The sequence below is a fragment of the Xiphias gladius genome, chromosome 14 (genome assembly GCF_016859285.1).
Source record: "Xiphias gladius isolate SHS-SW01 ecotype Sanya breed wild chromosome 14, ASM1685928v1, whole genome shotgun sequence".
Taxonomy (NCBI): domain Eukaryota; kingdom Metazoa; phylum Chordata; class Actinopteri; order Istiophoriformes; family Xiphiidae; genus Xiphias; species Xiphias gladius.
Window position 1 is genome coordinate 22063444 of NC_053413.1, and position 18811 is coordinate 22082254.

The 18811-nt window shown below is 41.9% G+C and overlaps 1 protein-coding gene across 2 annotated transcripts; it reads left to right on the forward strand.

The window, feature by feature from the left end:
• Window positions 1-1369: 1369 nt before the first annotated feature.
• On the forward strand, window positions 1370-14928 carry mppe1 (metallophosphoesterase 1). Of its 2 annotated transcripts, XM_040142729.1 has the most exons (10): window positions 1370-1468; window positions 3858-4243; window positions 4370-4478; window positions 6275-6378; window positions 8209-8289; window positions 8730-8838; window positions 9023-9103; window positions 11336-11458; window positions 11759-11899; window positions 14039-14928. In XM_040142729.1, exons 2-10 carry the CDS (start codon window positions 3993-3995, stop codon window positions 14222-14224), a joined length of 1185 nt encoding a protein of 394 aa, XP_039998663.1. In that variant the 5' UTR covers window positions 1370-1468; window positions 3858-3992; the 3' UTR covers window positions 14225-14928. The 2 variants fall into 2 exon arrangements, with proteins under 2 accessions (XP_039998663.1, XP_039998665.1); XM_040142731.1 differs by lacking the exon at window positions 1370-1468 and having other exon boundaries at window positions 3850-4243.
• Window positions 14929-18811: the final 3883 nt, after the last annotated feature.

Consider the following 18811-nt stretch of genomic DNA (forward strand, 5'->3'; position numbering starts at 1 on the left):
TACATGCTTTATATGCGTCATATTGTTCCTTTAATATACGCTGACGTAGGTGTATGTCAAGGTCCAGGCTCTGGAAAGCTATCAACTGAAAACTATACCATAGATCTAAACACACAGCAAAGTTTGATTTTATATTTTTGACGTACTGTTGTCTCTCTACTCTCTACATGTGACGTGTGTATGATTTCAAACAAAATTTACAGGCAACATAACTTAACAGTTAAATGAATGAAAAAAAACAAATGTTTAAATAATTTCGCAGACTAAATTTTTGATGTCTGATGAAAATTTCCCGCTGGTTATGGGGGATTTGAACTCATGACCCCTTTACCCTCCTGGCTCCGGCGCTGGAAGGAAAAGGTTATTTTGGGAGGTCTTTTGCATGACAGCACGTCATGAATCAAACGTTTTTTATTCAATTATTTCCCAACATGAAGGTCTAAATTGTGTTTCAGAGCCCTCTCTGTGCTGCCAGGAAGGAAATTCTGGTGGAGAAACAAGGAATACTAGCCAAAAAACAAATGTCTGTCTAGAAGTTTTATGACTGGTTTTGTTTGTTTGTTTGTTTGTTTTTAACTCCCCAGGGGTTGCAGATACCCCCCCAACTTGCCAGAAAACCTACTGAGGGTATAACGTCAGGGTAGATAAGACCCACTGTTAGGTCAGACCCTGACCAAGAATGGGCCACCAACCAGGCAAAACGGGCAACTGCCAAGGGACCCCAGACCCCAAGGGCTGTTTACTCCATATCGGTTGGGTCTACAAATGTATACATTATCAGCTACGACAGGTCCACCACCCTTTATTTTGTGGTCCTGGTCTTTTAAAGGGGTCCTAGCGTCAAAATCTAATATTAAGACCTTTATTGTTTTAGTTTAAATTGTGCTCATTTGTTGCGAACTTGTGTTTTATCCAATTTCTTAAACATTCTTCTGTGTTGAATTATTAAATTCACAGAAAACCTTGGGCAAGGTCACGTTAAGCCATCACGGGAGAACTGTAAGGCCAATCTAATTATAATTTTCTTTAATAATTGATTGATTGTTCGATGTATGAAATGTGAAGAACACCCATCATTATTCCCTGAAGCCCAAATTAACATATTCAAATAGCTTTTTTTGTTTCCCCAACAGCCAAATACCCAATGATGTGTTTACTATCATAGAAAACTGAAGAAAAAAACCCCAAAACCCAGCAAATATTCAGATTTTAGAAGCTGGTACCAATGAATGGAAACTATTAATCGATTATCAAGATTGTCGCCAGGTCAATTTTCCGTCAGTCGACTAATCGAGGACTCTACGTCACCGGTCTGCTCCTTTCTGGTAGTAACGAAACCGCCGTGTATACTGGGGATCAATAGGCGCCCAGCAGCAAAACGTTTGGCCCAGGGCTTTGCCCCTGGGGAGGTTAATCCGGCCACGACCCTGACTGTGAATGAAAAGTAGGATTCGTAATAGAAAGGACCGTAAGTTGTCCTGATTGTTTTCCCTCAAAGGGGAGAAGCTCCGAATGACACGCTCGACTCGTCGGCGTGGTTTTGGTGTGGTGCGGCATTTAGTGAATCTCTGGACGCGTTCTCCCGGGGCCCGAGAGCCGAGAGCACGTACGGGACCGCGTCGTTTAATCGCTTTCGTAGGCCCCGAGCAGAGAGAGCTCAGGGATTTTTTTTTTTTTTTTTAGTGCGGTTTAAATGAAAGACGGCGGATGCTCTGCGTGCCCGGAGAGTCTGCTTGAGCGGAGCAAAGCCATGGCGGCACATCTGCAGGGGAGAGACGGAAATGCTCGTTCCCGATCGCCAAACGCAGAAGTGGCCCCAGAAAGCGGAGATGTTCTTTCGCTTTAATCACGATGCTGCCGTGCGTCAGTTTCCCCTCCGTGCTGCCGCCGCAGCAGCTGCTGCAGCTCCGTCGTCCTGCGCGCGTCAAATCTCGCACCGAATGTCAGACACGCACGGCCCGTGCAAACCGACTGGTTCAGCCGGTAGCCCTGCTCCGGGGCCACAGTGAGAAGCCCTCCGTTGGGGCCGCTCCCTGCGTGGAGCTCCTCCGGGGTGGGCAGTTCTCGGAGCTGAGAGAGAGCCGCACGCATAAACGGTCTCCCGCTGATTAGATTTCTGCTCTTAATCCCTTAATCTCATTTGTCCCATAGTTGTTGGCTCCTTCCCCCCCCACCCCCGTAAGTATACGTGTGTTCGCGTGGACCGATGCCAGGTTTGCTGATCACTGATCAGATTTATCAGTAGGAGGGTTTTCATGATTTTTTTTTTTCCCCAGGCCGATAATTTGGCTTTTCATTAACTTTTAGTTCAAGTGGTTTAAATCTTTCTCCTACCTACACCCCCCCCCCAAAAAAAACCCAATACAAAAGGGAACAAAAAATATGCAGCCAAGCTCGCAGGTGTGAGCAAGAGAAGTACCGGAAGTTCGTTGTTTTTGCTTTTAAGTTGATTTAAATTTGCCATGTCTGAAAAAAGAACTTTTGAAGTAAAAGTGAAAGTGAAAGCTCTGAACCTTTTTTTTTTTTTTTTTTTTTTTAAGTAGTCCAGTAGTTCAATGTAACTAGGTACTTTTATTCAAGCGGGCAACTACTTGTAGGCTACTTAAGTACAGCTCTGAGGTACTTGTACTTTACTTGAGTATTTCCACTCTTGGCTACTTCTCACTTCAACTCAACTACAGTTCAGAGAGAAGTTTTATACTTTTAACTCCATTGCATTTATCGGTCACTAGTTACTTTTCATGGTAAGATTTTTACATACAAAATACAGTGGTGGTTCCCGACCTTTTTGCCTTTCGGGGCCTTACAAAAAAAAAAGGCAGTGTCCTGTTGAGGCGGCGTTTTCATGTTTCATCTGACTGTAATCGTTATCAGTTCCACCAAAGACACATTTGGCCTCTAAACTTCCCAGATGGTTCCTTTTCAACCACTGTTTTGAGCCCCAAAGAGGTAAAACTCTCCAATGATTCACCAAAAAGGCAAAGGGTGAGAGAAAAGTCTGAAAAATGACTCCAAGTTTATGTAGCATACATATGTCTTGTCTTTGTTCCAACCCAGTGAATCATCTCACAACGCCTCAGATTTATTTTGTGACCCTCCGAACGGGCCCGACCCCCGAGGTTGGGAGTCTGGGTCCAGTTTTCTGCGAAACAAGTACTTTTACTTTGATTACTTTATGTCCATTTAGCTGATAATACTTCTTTCCTTCTACCTATTCGTCACTTTTACTTTACTGTTCATTTTTATAGTGAAATGTAACTACGGTAAGTGCATTTACTCAAGCACTGCCATCAAGTACAAATCTGAGGTACTTGTACCTTACCTTCCTGAGGACCTCATAGAATATGATGCCTTTTAAAGATCACGCTTCTCAAAATTAGCGAAACCAACTGATTAGACAGAAAATCAGTTAGCAGCTGTTTTTGATAATCATTTGAGTTGTTTTCAAGCACAATGCCAAACACTTTCATGGCTCCAGACATCCCAAATGATCGTATTTACTGCTTTTCCTTTTCAAGTATTTACACAATACTAATACTCATACAAATAATATTTTACCGGGGGGAAAAAAGAAATTGTATTGAGGGTTTTATTTTGAAAAACTGTGAGCAGAAGCGCCGTTTCTGGCTTGACCATTAAGAGCCGAGCGGTGCCGTGATTGCGAAGCAGCAGCGCCTGGTCTCGGCTCTCCCGGCTCTCTCCCTCTCTCCCTCTCTCCAGAAGCAGAGGACTTTTTTTTTTTTTTTTTTTTTTACTCCAACTTTTTCTGTTACATCTTGAATCACTCGGACTTGGCGTCCCTTACCCCCCCACCCTCCCCTCCCCTCCCCTCCCCCTCCGACCGTCTCTATTCTCAGAGCGAACTTGCCATGAGCATCACACGGCCGGAGACCTGAACAGCCGGTTCTGGAAGAGGCGAAGATGCCTCATGGACCGCTCCGTCGCCACCAGTGCGCCAGTTCAGGGCAACCCAAACGCCGAATAACGCCGAAATGCCGAGGTTCAGCGTCAGGTGGATGGCCGCGGCGGCGCTGATTCTCGTGGTCGGCGGCGCTTTCCTCTTCTGCGAGTACCTCATCTACTTCCCGACCATCCTCAAGTGCGCCTGGCCGAAGGTCGGCCATGCACGGGGCGGAGAGGGCATCGACGGCCGCCCCGCGGACTCGGCGGTCCGCGCCATGGTGCTGTCGGACACCCACCTCCTGGGAGCCGTCGGGGGACACTGGTTCGACAAGCTGAGGAGGTAATGCCAGCGTTCGTTTCCATTTTTAGCGAAAATCCACCACCAGCCCTTCCAGCCACCGGTCCGGGCTCTGCGGGAGTGATTTGTACACAAAAATAACGCCGGCTTATGTATCCAAACGCGCAGGGAATGGCAGATGGAGAGGGCTTTCCAGACCGCTCTGTGGCTGCTCAGGCCCGAGATAGTCTTTATTCTCGGGGACATCTTCGACGAAGGCAAGTGGAGCTCGCAGAAGGTAACGTAACCCCCCCACACACTCTCTCTCTCTCTCTCTCTCTCGGTTTGTCTGCAGACCCCGGGTGCTTATGATGGTGGTGGTGGTGCTTGTGAGACAACAGTGTGTGGATGTGGATGCAGATCAGAGGCCAGTGCTCTCCGGTCATCATCCTCATCCTCATCCTCATCATCCTCATCATCCTCATCATCATCATCAACAACAACATCAGCATCGTGATCTTGTGCCATCTGGGGCCGAGAGGGCTGCAGGGGTTTGTGGAAAACACCAACCGTGCATCCTTCTCAGCCCTCTCCGCGGTGCATGCATCCTGCTTTAGGAAGACTTCCCCCTGGGAATTCTCACACATCTATCACTGGGTTGTTATAGGGGGAGCCATCAGCAGAAGAAAATTGAAGTGGCAAGCAAGTGTAGCACAGAAAGAAAAGCCTCATTGAAAAAGCAAACAGAGCTTACAGGCTGTAAAATTGTAAAACGAATTGACTTTGTTCCCCTTTCAGCTTCCTCACTCTTTTTTTTCACTTAGTTTGCATCTGGTCTAATTTGTATTCAATGGGCTGTCGGAAGAGGAAGGGCTGAAATCTTTGAATTTCCAGGGAAAGAAATGCTGCAAGTAGGTCTGCAACCAGCCACTGTTTTCATTGCGGATCAATATTTAATTATTTGTTAATTACTTTCTGGACTAATCCGTTTATTGTTTGGTCTACATGTCTGAAAATAGTGAAGAAAAACCTCTCGTGAGTTACCAGAACCCCAGACGGGGACTTGAAATTGCCTGTTTTGTCTGAAAGAAGTCTGAGGCTAACAAATATTTCCAGTATTGATGAATCGGTTAGTTATTTTCTTGATAAGTCAAGCGATTATGTGGTCCACATATCATTAAATAGTGAAAAATGAAGGTCACAAGTTCGGAGGCCCCAAAAGTTAAAATCTTTAAATAGCTTGTTTGGTCTGAAAAATTGCTCCAGACCCAAAGATATTCTATTTGAATGATATAAAGCAGAGAAAAGAAGAAAACTCTCCATTTTAAAACTAAGAACCAGCAAACATATGGCGTTTTTGCTTGACACATGATTTTCTTCGATTATTAAAATATATGATCAAAAAAATAGATACAATACTCAGAGTAAGGCTAATGAATATTTTCAAACATTTATTGATCAATATGTGTTTGAGAACGGTGACAAATACCGGCCAAAGTTTCCTAAAATCTTCACATTGCCTGTTTTTGTGGTTGGAAACCAAAATACATTCAATTTTTAAAGTGATAAAGTGATAAATGAGTGCAGAGATTAATCATTTATCAGAATAGTTGCCTGTTACTGAGTGTTCTGACTCTAGTCTGAGAAATTGTCCCAGATCCCAAAGATATTCAAGAGACGATGATATAAAACAAAGAAAAAGTAGCAGTCTCACATTTCAGAGGCTGGAAGGAGCAATTTTTCTGGCACCTCGCTTGATAAATGTCTTCGACGATTAATTGATTATTTGAAAGGTCAACTAATGATAGACTAATCGCTGCATGGCTTATTACAAGCAGTCATTCAGAGTCCTATCAGTATGAAAAACATGGTGTGAAACCCACAGCACTGATGTAATTAAAGGTCTCTGCGGGTTCAAAATTGAATCTGGAGTCTGAATCAAAGCGGCCCGGCTCAGTCACCCACGGGGGGGGGGCTGCAGGGTGACCCTCAGAGATCCCATTAACTCTCATCAGATTCCCAGGGGAGCCTTTTTCTTATTACAGGCCTGCGGAGAGGGCTGCTTCAAGCTGCGTTTGTGTTGTGTCTCTGCAGCACTGGGAGGACGACGTGCGCCGCTTCCACAGGATGTTCAGGCACTCCGCTGACACGGAACTGGTTGTACTGGTTGGAAACCACGACATTGGTTTCCATTATGAGTAAGAGCACGCTTTACAGCCGCACTCCTTTGTTGTTTTAAACGTATCACTCTCGTGCCGGGATACTGCCAGGTTGAGCGGCACTAGGTAGGGTTCAGGTAGGGACGCAGCACAAAGTCCAGATAGAATGAGGACTTTCATTTCACCGTGTCACTTGTTAGACCTCAGGATACCTCAGCATGAAGGGTTTTTGTTTTTTTTTTGTTAGTGTTGCTCACTGCCCCAGTTACAGAAATATCTGAAAACCGACGTCTAGTTGTGTTTCTCTTTGACTCGAAAAGTTTTTGTAAGTAGAGACAGTTATCCGCCGCCAAGGGAACGTCAATAAAAGCCTCATGCTGTTTGCGCTGCAGAGCCAGCAAGCAACTAGAGTGAAAGGACTTTGTCCACATGGCATAACCTTTGAGGAAATATCTCTGAGACAATCAGAGGGAATTTTACTGAGACACACAGTACAGGCGGTTGGATACAGTAAAGGCAGTCAGGGGCCATACTGTCTGTACCTTTAAGGACACTGAGGTCAGGTCTTCTGTAATGTTCGGAGGGATTGGGGGTCTTTAAAAAGGAGGATAAGGCCGGCGATATTTTATATATTGTATTACTGTCAACATATCCCGCGAAAAGACCAAAACCAAGAAATGAATCGATCCGACTAAAAAGTGTCGTCTGTGTAGCAATAACATTGTGTGTCTTATTCCCCAGTGTCACGGAGCTCAATTGTTCTAATTAAAAACTAAATAGTAGTAAAAATAATAGCAATAAACAGAGATGGAACAAAGCCATTGTTTTTGCAGGTCACAAGTAAGTCCAAAGTCAAGTCCACGTCCTAAACTTTGTGTTTTGAGTCCATCGCAACTCACTATGGGCCCGTTACCAAATGTAGCGCGAGGGTCAATTATAAACCGGCATTAATTCATGCTTTTTAAGCAAAAAGGATGAATGCTTTTTAAGCATGTGGAGCATACAGTTTGTTTGTTGTTCGTTTTCTTTGTCAGCTCGTCCCGAATGTTTAGGAGGGCGAACAGAGTCGAGCTCATTGTTTAAGTATTTTCTAAAATCCTGGTGAGATTGTTTCACAGGAGGACTTTAAGACTTTTCTCATGAGATCACCATTATATGCAAAAAAATAATTTCAACCAATAAACAGAGATCAGTTTTAAAAATAAGAAATAGAATATAGAATTTAAGATTCTTGCTAAAAAATGTAAACTGTAAACTGTAAGACATGTTTTTAGCTTTTGCCTTTTGTGTATGTAATAGTAATTTTTTTTTTTTGCCATTTTCATGGAAAATAAACTGAGACATCACATCAATAAATCTGTAAGAAAAAGGCTACGGGCCTGACGGAAGCACCTGCACAATATAATGCAATATAACACACGATACTGCTGTGGAGGGCTCATGTGTTTCGCTTTTATGAGACCGTATCACCGTGGCCTTGATTTCACTTTATAGCAATTTTTAAGCCTGTATGGTAGTGGTGCTGTTGTATTAGGTTGCATTGTATTGCAGAGGTCTTGCGTTTATTGTGCCCCCCCCCCGCATGTGACACTCTTTTTGTAGGAGACTGTTATTCCTAATTTCACGGGGGGGGGGCAGCGGTGGCAGCAAATACAACGAGATTCATCAAACCATCCCACCGTTCAGTCTTTGATGCCTGTGATTCAGAAATGTGGGATTATGTGCTTTGATTGGACTGGTGCTGGCGGAAAGTGAGACTCTTATGTAACAGCGTGTGTGTGACAGACAGACGTGACAGACTGAGCGGCGGGGGCTTTTTTTGGGTTTTTTCCGGTGCGGTGTGACGAGCGGCGTTGTGTCTCCCTGCAGGATGGACTGGTTCAAGCTGCAGCGCTTCGAGAAGGTCTTCAACGCCTCCTCCACCAGGATCGTCACCAAAAAGGGAGTGAAGTGAGTGGCAGGAGGAGGATGTGGCATACATGACGAGCTGCGACGCAAGCTGCGGGACAGACATGTGACTCGGCAGGCCGCCAGGTCACAGGTTTAATCCCCTGAGTCAATCGGGGCCGAAAAAAAAAACGCCTTTTAAACAAGAATATAGACATTTTTAGAGATGTTTTGCTCTCAAGTACGTGTCTGATAGCTCAACAGTCTACCTTTAATCCTTTAAAACCACCTTTGAACCTTTAAAATAGAAGTCAGTGCGGCGATGCTTTCCCTCCATACAAGAACTAGTTGTGGGTAAGACTGATAAAGTTGGATCGAGAAACCCAATTTCATTAAAACTTTCAAAAATAAAAACATTTTAATATGATTTATCCTTGCAGCCTCACTGAGGCTCTTGTGTTTTTTCCGCGGCAGAGCTACTGACCCCGCTTTTCTCGCTCCAGCTTCCTGCTGGTGAACAGCGTGGCCCTGCACGGTGACGGGTGTCCCATCTGCCAGTCGGTGGAGAAGGAGCTGATCAAACTCTCCAGAGACCTCAACTGTTCTCTTCAGGTAGGAGGAGATTTTATGGAGGTCAGCGGCAGACGCTCTCTCCACCTGCAAACGGCACAATTTTTTTTTCCAAAACAGAAGGACCGGAGAGATATGAAATAAAAATGTTGGCTGACGTTTGAAGTCACGTCGTGAGCTTGTGGACGAGACAGCCGATGAATTCTTCGTGTTGTCTTTCCTGCAGAACTCGCAGTCCGGCAGCGGAGTGGTGGACAGCTGTGAGGGCTCGCAGCTCTATCCTCCCACACCCCCCATCATGTTACAGGTAAACTGCAAGTGTGTGCTCTCTTGAATGCGCCCTCTTTTCTGTCTGAAAACCCAAAGCACGGCTGGCTTCTCTGGAGAAGTCTTAAAAGTCATTGCCTTCAGTTGCCTCAACAGAAGGTCTTCGGAGGGCTTTAAAACATCTTGAAACTTCATTTACAGAGATCCTGAATATTTTTTTCTCGCCTGCCGTAGACAGTAGCATTAGTTATGTTTTGGCTGCTGGGAGCCAGTTGCTAAGAAGTGCATCGACTTATAATGGATGTGTTGGTTTTAGCAAAAACTTAAAGGAACAAATGAATGACTTATTTCTGAACTGTTAAATCCATCCATCAGTTTTCCCTTTGTAGTCATTTCATGTCTCTTTTTGGTCGTTTTCTGTCTCTTTGTGGTGATTTTATGTCTGTGTGTTTGTTTTGTGTCTCTTTTTTGTTCCTTTTTCTGTCTCTTTTTTTTTGGACAGCTAGGGAAGAAGAATAGACAGGAAAAGAAAACGGTGCTAAAATGATTAGTCAATTAAAACAGTGTTTCCCACCCCAGCGGGTCCCCAAGAGAAGTCTGAGGAGTTGTGAGAGGATAAACAAGGTTCAAAATCAGAAAAAGATAGATTTCTGCTATACAGGTGGTTGGGAACCACTGTATTAAAGGACAGGTTCTGATTTTTTTCCTATCTTACTCTCAATACCCACATGTTTTTGCTTTTTCTCTGAGTCACTGTAGATTTGGAAATTTCGACTGCTCTTCGGACAGACAGAGACAAAGGCTCGACCTCCCGCACGCTGTCAGCGCCAGGTTCATTTAAAATGCATCGTTTCGATCACAGACGCTCACCAGGCATCAAAAGATACCTCACAGTGCTGCATTTTTAACAAGCCGAGTGCTGACAGCGTCCGGCAGTTTGAACTTTCTTTCGCATGATTTCATTTTCCCTACACTCCCGTCTACCGGCTGTGCATTACACTGAACTTAATTTACCTCTTTTTCGGACAAATAGGCGATTTGAAGACGTGCAATTTCCAATGATTTTTCGGCATTTTATGGAATTATTAACTCGTTAATAAACAAATCATCCATACATGACTGAAATGAAAATATGAATGAATGAAAAAGTTATTAGTTGGAGCCCTAATAAGTTCAATAACCTCTCACTGATCCACCAGTGGGTCAGTCATTACAAGCTCATGCTGTGAGGACACACTTTGCTCAAACCCACAGATTTTTACTTTTAAATCTACACGTAGTAAAGGCCCAAAGGTTTCTAAAGATGCGAAATGTGTCAGGCTGAATTTTGGAGAAATGTGTATTGAATAATGCATCTAAAAACATATACATTTCATGTATTGGTGCAGCCATAAAAACGTCAAGTTTTGGGTTTCAGTATTTCACTCGGTGTAAACATCATAAAGCTTCAGTGCAGAATAGAACAAAGATACGGATGACATTGTCAGAATGTGTGGAAACATACCACTTTATCAGCCGTACACAGCACATCTCATCTTTTGGTGGTGAAGGATTTAGTGTTGATTAGCTCCGCTGATTAATCTGCCTTTTTCCATTTAATGTATTAATCATTTGGTCTTTAATGTGTCAGAAAATTGTGAAAAACGCCCACGGAGACAAGTTCAGAAAAACAAGAGAAAAAGCCAACCGACCAAAAATCCAAAACTCAAAGACATTAATTTACAATGATATAAAACAGGGGAAAGCTGAATTTTTTGGAACCAGTTTCCTGATAACTGGCTTAAACAGTGACTTCATTATCAAAATTGTTGATGATTAAACTGATAAATAGTTTCCACACCAGTGTTTATCCCGTTTTGTGCCATTTCTTTCCGAAAGTGTCATTGCTGCATGTTTACTATCATAGCACGATATTTTGACTCTAAACTGTCGCGGGATCTTTGCTGCACATCACCAATCTCTCCTATTTGTTTTCTGAGCTGCCAGAATTAAATGCAAACATGATTTAATGATTTTTTTAAAAATACATTCTTTATATATATAGATATATATATCTATATATATATATATATCTATAGATATCTATATCTATATATCTATATCTATCTATCTATATCTATATATATATATATATATATATATATATATATATCTATATATATGTATAGATATATATATATCTATATATATATATAGATATATATATATATCACTAAAACCTGAGGATATGTAATCATGTTTCACTGACTGGCTGCTCCGTTCCGTTCTCCAGCACTATCCTCTGTACAGGGTGAGTGATGCCGGCTGCAAGGGACGGGACGCGGCACCGCCCGAAGAGCGACACCTGTTGTTCCGAGAGAAATACGACGTGTTGTCTAAGGAGGCTTCTCAGAGGGTGAGGACCCGGCAGTCTCATCACACCGCCTCTGCCGTTTTATATATATATATATATATATATATATGTATATTTATATATATATATATTTCAAAGCACGGATCTCGTCTGAGGCGGATTAAAATTAAAATTAAATACAAATAAAATACAGTACGGCAGCCGGTTGTCGCGTGTAAAAACAGCAGATGGCGACGAAGATGATGATGATGATGATGAAGATGATGATGATGATGAAACCGGTGATGTAAGCCGGCAGCAACCGTCCTCTGAGTTTGGATGTGGGTCTCTCTCTCCCCTCAGCTGCTGCAGTGGTTTAAACCCCGCCTCGTCCTGAGCGGACACACCCACAGCGGATGTGAGGTTCTCCATGACAACAAGTACCCGGAAATCAGCGTGCCGTCCTTCAGCTGGAGGAACAGAAACAACCCCAGCTTCATCCTGGTGAGTAGCAACGCGACGTGCCTGTTTCAAACTCCCCCGTCGATGCATAATTTACAAAAAAAAAAGGGGAAAAAAAGCAACGACGTTGATATTAATAGCTCTTTCGGTGGCTTTGATGGCGGAACAACCTTGCACCTGTTTTGGATTTGTCCCTTTACTGTTACTTTCCGGAAAGAATTCGCCCAGTGTGTTCGTTGCAAAAGGGAATTTTGAAGTAAATTTCTTTTTAAAAAGTTTTCAGAAATGAAATCCAACAGTTCACACGATCTGTTCGGCGCTTTATAAACCCCAAAGCCTTAGAGAAGAAGCCTCTCAGTGTAAGTAAATTGTATAATTTTATATGAACTGCTGCGACCTTTCGTTGTTTTTATGGTTTCTCTTTATCTTCCTCTGTGTCTTATTTACCCGTCATGCCCTGGCACAAGGTTCGTCACCGTTTGATATTGCAAGGAGAGAGTGAAAACCCAAACACCGGACCACAGCCGAGGTCTGCCCCCAAAATGGGCTATTGTTAGAAGATGTAAACAAATGAATGGCGATCGATTGATTATCGGGGGTTGAGAAAAATAACACTTTTGTAGTTTGAATTTTTAAAGCCGCTAAAATCAATATTTTTGTAGCAACAGTGCAATGAATGACAATGTGACAGTGTGAAAGGAGGTCTTGTCATCGTGATGAACATACTAGGGATGTGCGCGAATGGTCGACTAAACGATTAAACGTTGCTAACCCGGCTAGTCGGTTAATCTAATTATTAATATTTTATTGAATTATTAATTAATTATATTAATATTTATTAATATTAATATATTTTGCTCTACCTGCTCAGCAGACAAATTTAGAGACGAGTTGGTGAACCAAGAAGAGCATTTCGCAGCCAGAGGGCCGGATATTTCCCTTGGGAGTTGGTAGAGACCCAAAAAAAAAACAAAAACAAAAAAAACACGGAGCTAAAAGAGAGTGAATGCTGGAGTTAAACGTGACTCCAGATGAATGATAATGTTGCTCAATATCTGCTGGACGTGTATATAACCAGCTGTTTTGCAAAGGAGTTCACCATATCAACTTGAAAGGTGGTGATACGCCAATGTTGTGTCCACAACTTGCCCCCAAGTGCCCAAAAAAAAAACCCAAAAAACATTATTGCAGGATTAAATGAATGATTTTGATGAACAACACTAAAGTGTTGGTTTTTATAGGAAACAATCTGCTGCCCCATATTTGTGCCATGCATCACTAATGAGGCTGAGTAATGGTCATTCAGATTTACTTTATAATGGGATTAAGGACGTCGGTTTGTCCTGCTGTTGTAAATCGGCTTGGAGAAAAAACAGCTTTTAAAACAGACATATTTCTTTGATTCGTTGAAGTTAATGATGACGACGCAACACATATGTCACATTAGTGAATGGTTAGGCCACCAGAATAACTGCCACTCCCCAACAAAAAACTGCCACATGGTAGTTGAGTATCAGCACTGGGTCTGTCAAAATGGACTGTAAACTCACAAGTAAGAAATTAAAAAAAAAAAATACATACAAATACAGGATAAACCGGTTTGTGACACTTAACCTGATATTCCCAGATTCAAAACTTTACAGAGCCACAAACTTTTTTGTTGCCGCTGTTCTTAATTTCAAAGTGTGAGGTTCAAAAATTCAGTCTTTACCTTGAACAGAAATCGCAAGGACTATCTCAAGACAAGGTCCATTTAGTAGCCGTCCCGGAGCTTTCAACCACATCCCATGGTCTGTCTCCATTGTTTTCTGAGCACTGCAAGGACTTCTCGTCCGTACTGCAGTTTTTACATCTACAAGAAAGAAAGATCATGTGATATAACTGAAAGCACCGGAACAGCCACTAAATGGACCTCACGCTGAGGTGTTTTTAAATGTGTTTATATGATTTTATAGGGGTCCCAAACTTCCTTATGTTATTTTTCCAAAAATATTTCCCTCAAATCACGCTTTTGGGGCTTGTATAAAAATAGAGAGTGTGTACGTTTAAATAGTCAAGATTAAGACAAAAATATCACGAGAGGGTTATTGTTTGTGGCTGAAAAGGGCCCTAAGCAGCCACCTCTGCTGACACCAATTATAACCTCTAACCCTCAATCATCTCCTGTTTTACACCCCCAAGGCGTCGGTGTCACCTGCCAGTTACACTCTGTCCAAGTGTTTCCTGCCGGAGGAGAGCACGGTGATCGGCGTCTACTGCTCGGCCGGCGCCTGCCTGCTGCTGCTGTTCCTGGCTCACTGCCTGTGGATGAAGGGCCTGCTGCAGTGCCTCAGCCTCTGCCTGCTGGGGAAGCACAAGTCCCTGTGAACTACGTTACCCAGAGCACACCACGTTCCCGGGGACAGAGCCATGAAGTGGGAGTATGCCGCAGTTGGTAAATACTCCGTGAGAGGATTTGCATAATATGACTTTCCTCCTGTGAGCGGGCCAAAAATCTGTTCATACAACCTCGATTTCTTCGTCCAAATGTTTTGCGGCACTGTGAAGGACTTGAATATAAAATTAAATGTCTTTAAAAGGACTCAAAGTTTATCGCTTGTGATATTGACGATGACGGTGTGGTTGTAACCTGTGACGACAAAGCAGATGTGGGCCAAATTGTTGTTACAAATCATGTGTAGGTGTTGGAAGTGCCAGGCTGGCGACGTTTTCCCGTGACTGTCTGAATTATTAGAAAGTACACACACGTGGCGTCAGGTAAGACAAATGAAACAAGTACATATGTAAATACCAACCGTCCCTGGTCGGATTTGAGGTGGTCAAGTCAGATGTTTGTTGGTAGTTTATGTCTCTTCACTCTGATGTTTAACTGTGATCCGATGTAAAGACTCTGAACGCTGTTACTCTCGTTGTCGTCGTCTGATCATCCATCCAGGTTTCTCGTCGTTTTTACGGCGCATATCTCAATATATTTACTGCTGACTTTCTGTGCCAAATGTTTGTGAGGATTTTTGCCAAACTGTTGAAACGTTTCTGAAGAACTGTACATAATAATAAAATCAGAATCTTAAGGTGTGTTTTTGAGCTTTGTGGGGATTACTACAGGCTGGCGTGCACCATGACTCAGTATAATCAGTCATCCGAAGCCATATTCCTCTGTGGCTGAAAGGCTAAATATCATAGGATGTTCAAGTGTCTTCAAAAGCTTGAAATTAGCGGCAGAGATGGACACAACGTCATGGAAATCAAAAGGCATTGAAGTGATACAAACACAGAAATGGTTTGCGTGAGAACAAAGTATCAGGGACACCGTCCTCCTCATCCTTGTCTCAAAGCTTAAAAATTCTGTTTCTCTTTTGTCAGTCTGCGTCTCTTTGTAAGGTTGGACAAAAGGATGTGTGATGTTTATTGAGAGGATCTAAATTTATCAGCCAACTGAAATGTTTTTGTTTGCACCGTGGTAAATGGCATCTATTAGGACATTTTAGGTGATGTTTGCACCAATATAATGAATAACCTTGATTTGTCAGGTCTAAAATTGACAGGATTAGTCAAGATTCGATTCGATTTTCATTCTGTATTACTTTATCGACTAATTTTTTTCAAATTATTTTATTGCCTTACCTATCAAGTCTGTGGAAACGACTATAAAGATTGTGAAAATTTCTCAGAGCCCACAGTGACATCTTCAGAGTGCCCGTTTTGGTGTGACCACCAGTCCAAAAGCAAAAGATGGTACATTTGAAGCGATACGAAAACAGAATCCTCACATTTGAGAGGCGGAGAACCTTAAGCGTAGTTGATTCATAACTTACCAAAAATTGGTCACCAAACAATTTCTGTCGATCAAATAGTTGACTCATCAAAAAGTTGCTTTAGCTCTAGTCAGGTCCCCCAATTCATTTTCAGAAGATACACTCCATCATGGTCCATATAGTCATTTAAATTACATATATCGTGATGAGAGAATTTTAACCATATGGCTCCCTCCTGATCTTCCATGTTACGGGAATAGATATTAACTGAATTAGCAGTAAGGCTATATAATGTATGACTGAACTATTATTCAAATATCCCCCTTTTTTTTCCTCCCCCCTTCTTAAAATCAGCCCTCATGTTGTGCAGAACATTGTGGGCTTGCATTTTAAAAGGCCCTGCACACCAATTGTAAACCCGCACAGTTGTTGGGACTCGTTAGACCTCTTCTAAGGACTGAGCTTGACTGACACCTCCTGGACAGGGTGGTGTTCCAGTTCCATACTAATTACATACAGTATGTACTATACTAATCCTTATAGTATATTGTTACTGCAATTAGTGTGGAAGAAATCAACATATTTCACTGTTTCATACTGCAAGACAATGATGCAACACCAATACGATACCTTCCAGTTAAACTTGACATAGTTTTTTTTTTTGTGGGTTGTTCCTGAAGCTGTTTCACTACCAACAATCAGCTTTAATTGTGTTCCAGCTGAGTGATATCCCACTTGAAGTCCTGTGAACTCGCGTCGTTCCCTGCGTAGCTCCAACCACCTCCAACCCGAGCAGAGGCCCTAATCGGCCCGGAGACTGTCAACAACTGTGAGGGCGTGCTACTGCCCCCGACACAGTTATTCTGGTTGACTACACCGCTCCTCAGGTTCAGGTTAGTCAAGAGCTGCAGACCTTTTTCACTTGAAGACATTTTGACACGTCACAGAGGGAAAAAGCACCTGGTTTAAATTATACAATTAACGATGGCTGAATCGCACTTAGCTGCTTCAGTTTCAGGGTCCTGGTGTTGTGCGTGCTGCCTCTCTGTCACACTGTCAGGTCTTAACCGGGACACTTGAATAGAACAGAGCCATTGTTAGTGTTATTAGTAACAACTGGGCTTTTCCTACTATGAAAAGTGGGAGAAAAATATAAAAAGCCAGAAAATAACTGTATTATGATAAATCCAGATAGCATGATATAAAGTTATATATACCAGGATACAGAACTTCATTCATACTGCCCATTTCTAACCCTTTTTGTGACTGATACATATTTAATCTGGGGAATAAGTTAAGAATAAAATGTTTTATCTATTAATCAGTGCATTCATGAGAAGCGGAAACAGTTCTTAATGTTCATTGTATTAGAAGTATTTCAATTATAATCCCTAGTTTGTTTTTTTAAATCAGATCTCACTTTGTACAACATTTTTTTTATTAGTAGTCACTTACCAATGGCGCTGTGTGTTTTCATTCACTTTGCCTCAGAGGCCCTTTTCACAGCAGGCATTTGACTTCGTAGTAGTCAAAGCAGTAAAGCCGTGACAGTGAGCCAGCGCGCACATTACCAGGACCCTGAAACTGGAGCAGGTAAATTGGAATTTGGCCATTAATTTTATTATTTACACCTGGTGCTTTTCCTACCGTGACATGTCAAACTGTCTTCAGTAAAAAAGGCCTGTAGCTCTGACTACCTTCAACCTAATCAACCGAAATGACTGCGTTGGTGAGCAGAGCCATTAAATCTGAATAAACAAACTGTGTACAATAATATCTCAATTTAAAATTATAACATAAAAATCAGATGAAACATAATAAAGATACTCTGAATCTAATGCAACAGTCCCGCAAAAAAAAATCCTATTTTCATGTAAGTTATAATGTTCAGTTTAAAAAAAAAAAAAAAAAAAAAAAATTATTTTAGAGAGTTGTTGATTCAACTGAATGGTCACTTTGGAGGCTGCAGTTTGTGGTGCAGCTATTGTCCACCCCATTTGTAACAATCAGGAAAGGCTAAATAACAGAAACACGTGTCCTTTAAAATGCAATACAACTAACAACACAAACACCAGCACCATAAACTACACCCTCCAAAATGGTCAAAGAGCTGAATCAACACCTCTGAAAAAGTTTCATAAATAACTGAACACTAAAACCTTCATGAAGGAGGATTTATTGTACTACATTATTTTTTAGCTGGGTGTACCTAATAAATAATGTACAAATCCTTCACATAAATGCCACTGCAGCACCACAAAAAAAACCCCAAAAAACAAACCAACCAACCAACCAACCAAAACCCACAAAAACAATTGAACAAGAAACAAAAGCAAAACACCTCATCGGTAACAAATCTGGACACAACTGGACACCAAGATGGAAATAAAGCAAAGTCCTCTAATGTGCCTCTTTATTTAAAGAAAATAAAAATGTCATTTAATCATCCTCCCAGGCCAAACAAGGTTTTTGCACCTCCAGTCAGTTCACTCTCTTTTGGGGATAGACGTGTACTGTAGCAGAAGAAAAGGCTGATGCTGTTTGTACAAGGAGAAGAGCTTGTCTTGTTGGGTGCTGCTCACACATTCATAGTGCCTGTGCCATTGGGTATGGCTCCAAAGGACCAAAGACTTACTAATATTGCACGCTCTCATTTATTCATCTCCATTCTAAACATGCTTTCCTATGTGTGTATGTATACATATTTACCGTATACATACATAGGTATGTACACCTAGGCACACACATAATTAAACATGTATAATTGTACATATATATTTATATAGACCTATAAATTTACATGTACATACATTTATAAAATTTTACACACAACGCACACTCGCCCTCTCAGACACACACACACACACGCACACACACACAATGCGTCTGTGAGTCTATGTTTGTTTTATGTACACATGCGCACAGGCACGCACATCAGTACAGATCTCAGACACACTTCATATCGAAAAAACGTTGGTTCCTATTAAAACAACACCAGGTTGCAATTTGGACACTTTCAATGGATTTCCAATGTTTGTTTAAAGCTGTGAAATTCAAAAATAAAATAAAATAAAATAAAATTAAAGGAGGAAAAAGAAAAACCAATAAAAGAAAACAAAAAAGGCATGGCGCTGCAACATCTGGTCTTCACTGCAGGTAAGTGGTTAATTTGCATAATGTATACAGGTTTTTAGGATTT

Coding starts and splice junctions, on each gene's coding strand:
- mppe1 (XM_040142729.1), top strand. CDS start 3,993: ATGCCGAGGTTCAGCGTCAGGTGGATGGCCGCGGCGGCGCTGATTCTC. Junction 6,379..8,208: donor GACATTGGTTTCCATTATGA/GTAAGAGCACGC, acceptor GTCTCCCTGCAG/GATGGACTGGTTCAAGCTGC. Junction 11,459..11,758: donor CTAAGGAGGCTTCTCAGAGG/GTGAGGACCCGG, acceptor CTCTCCCCTCAG/CTGCTGCAGTGGTTTAAACC.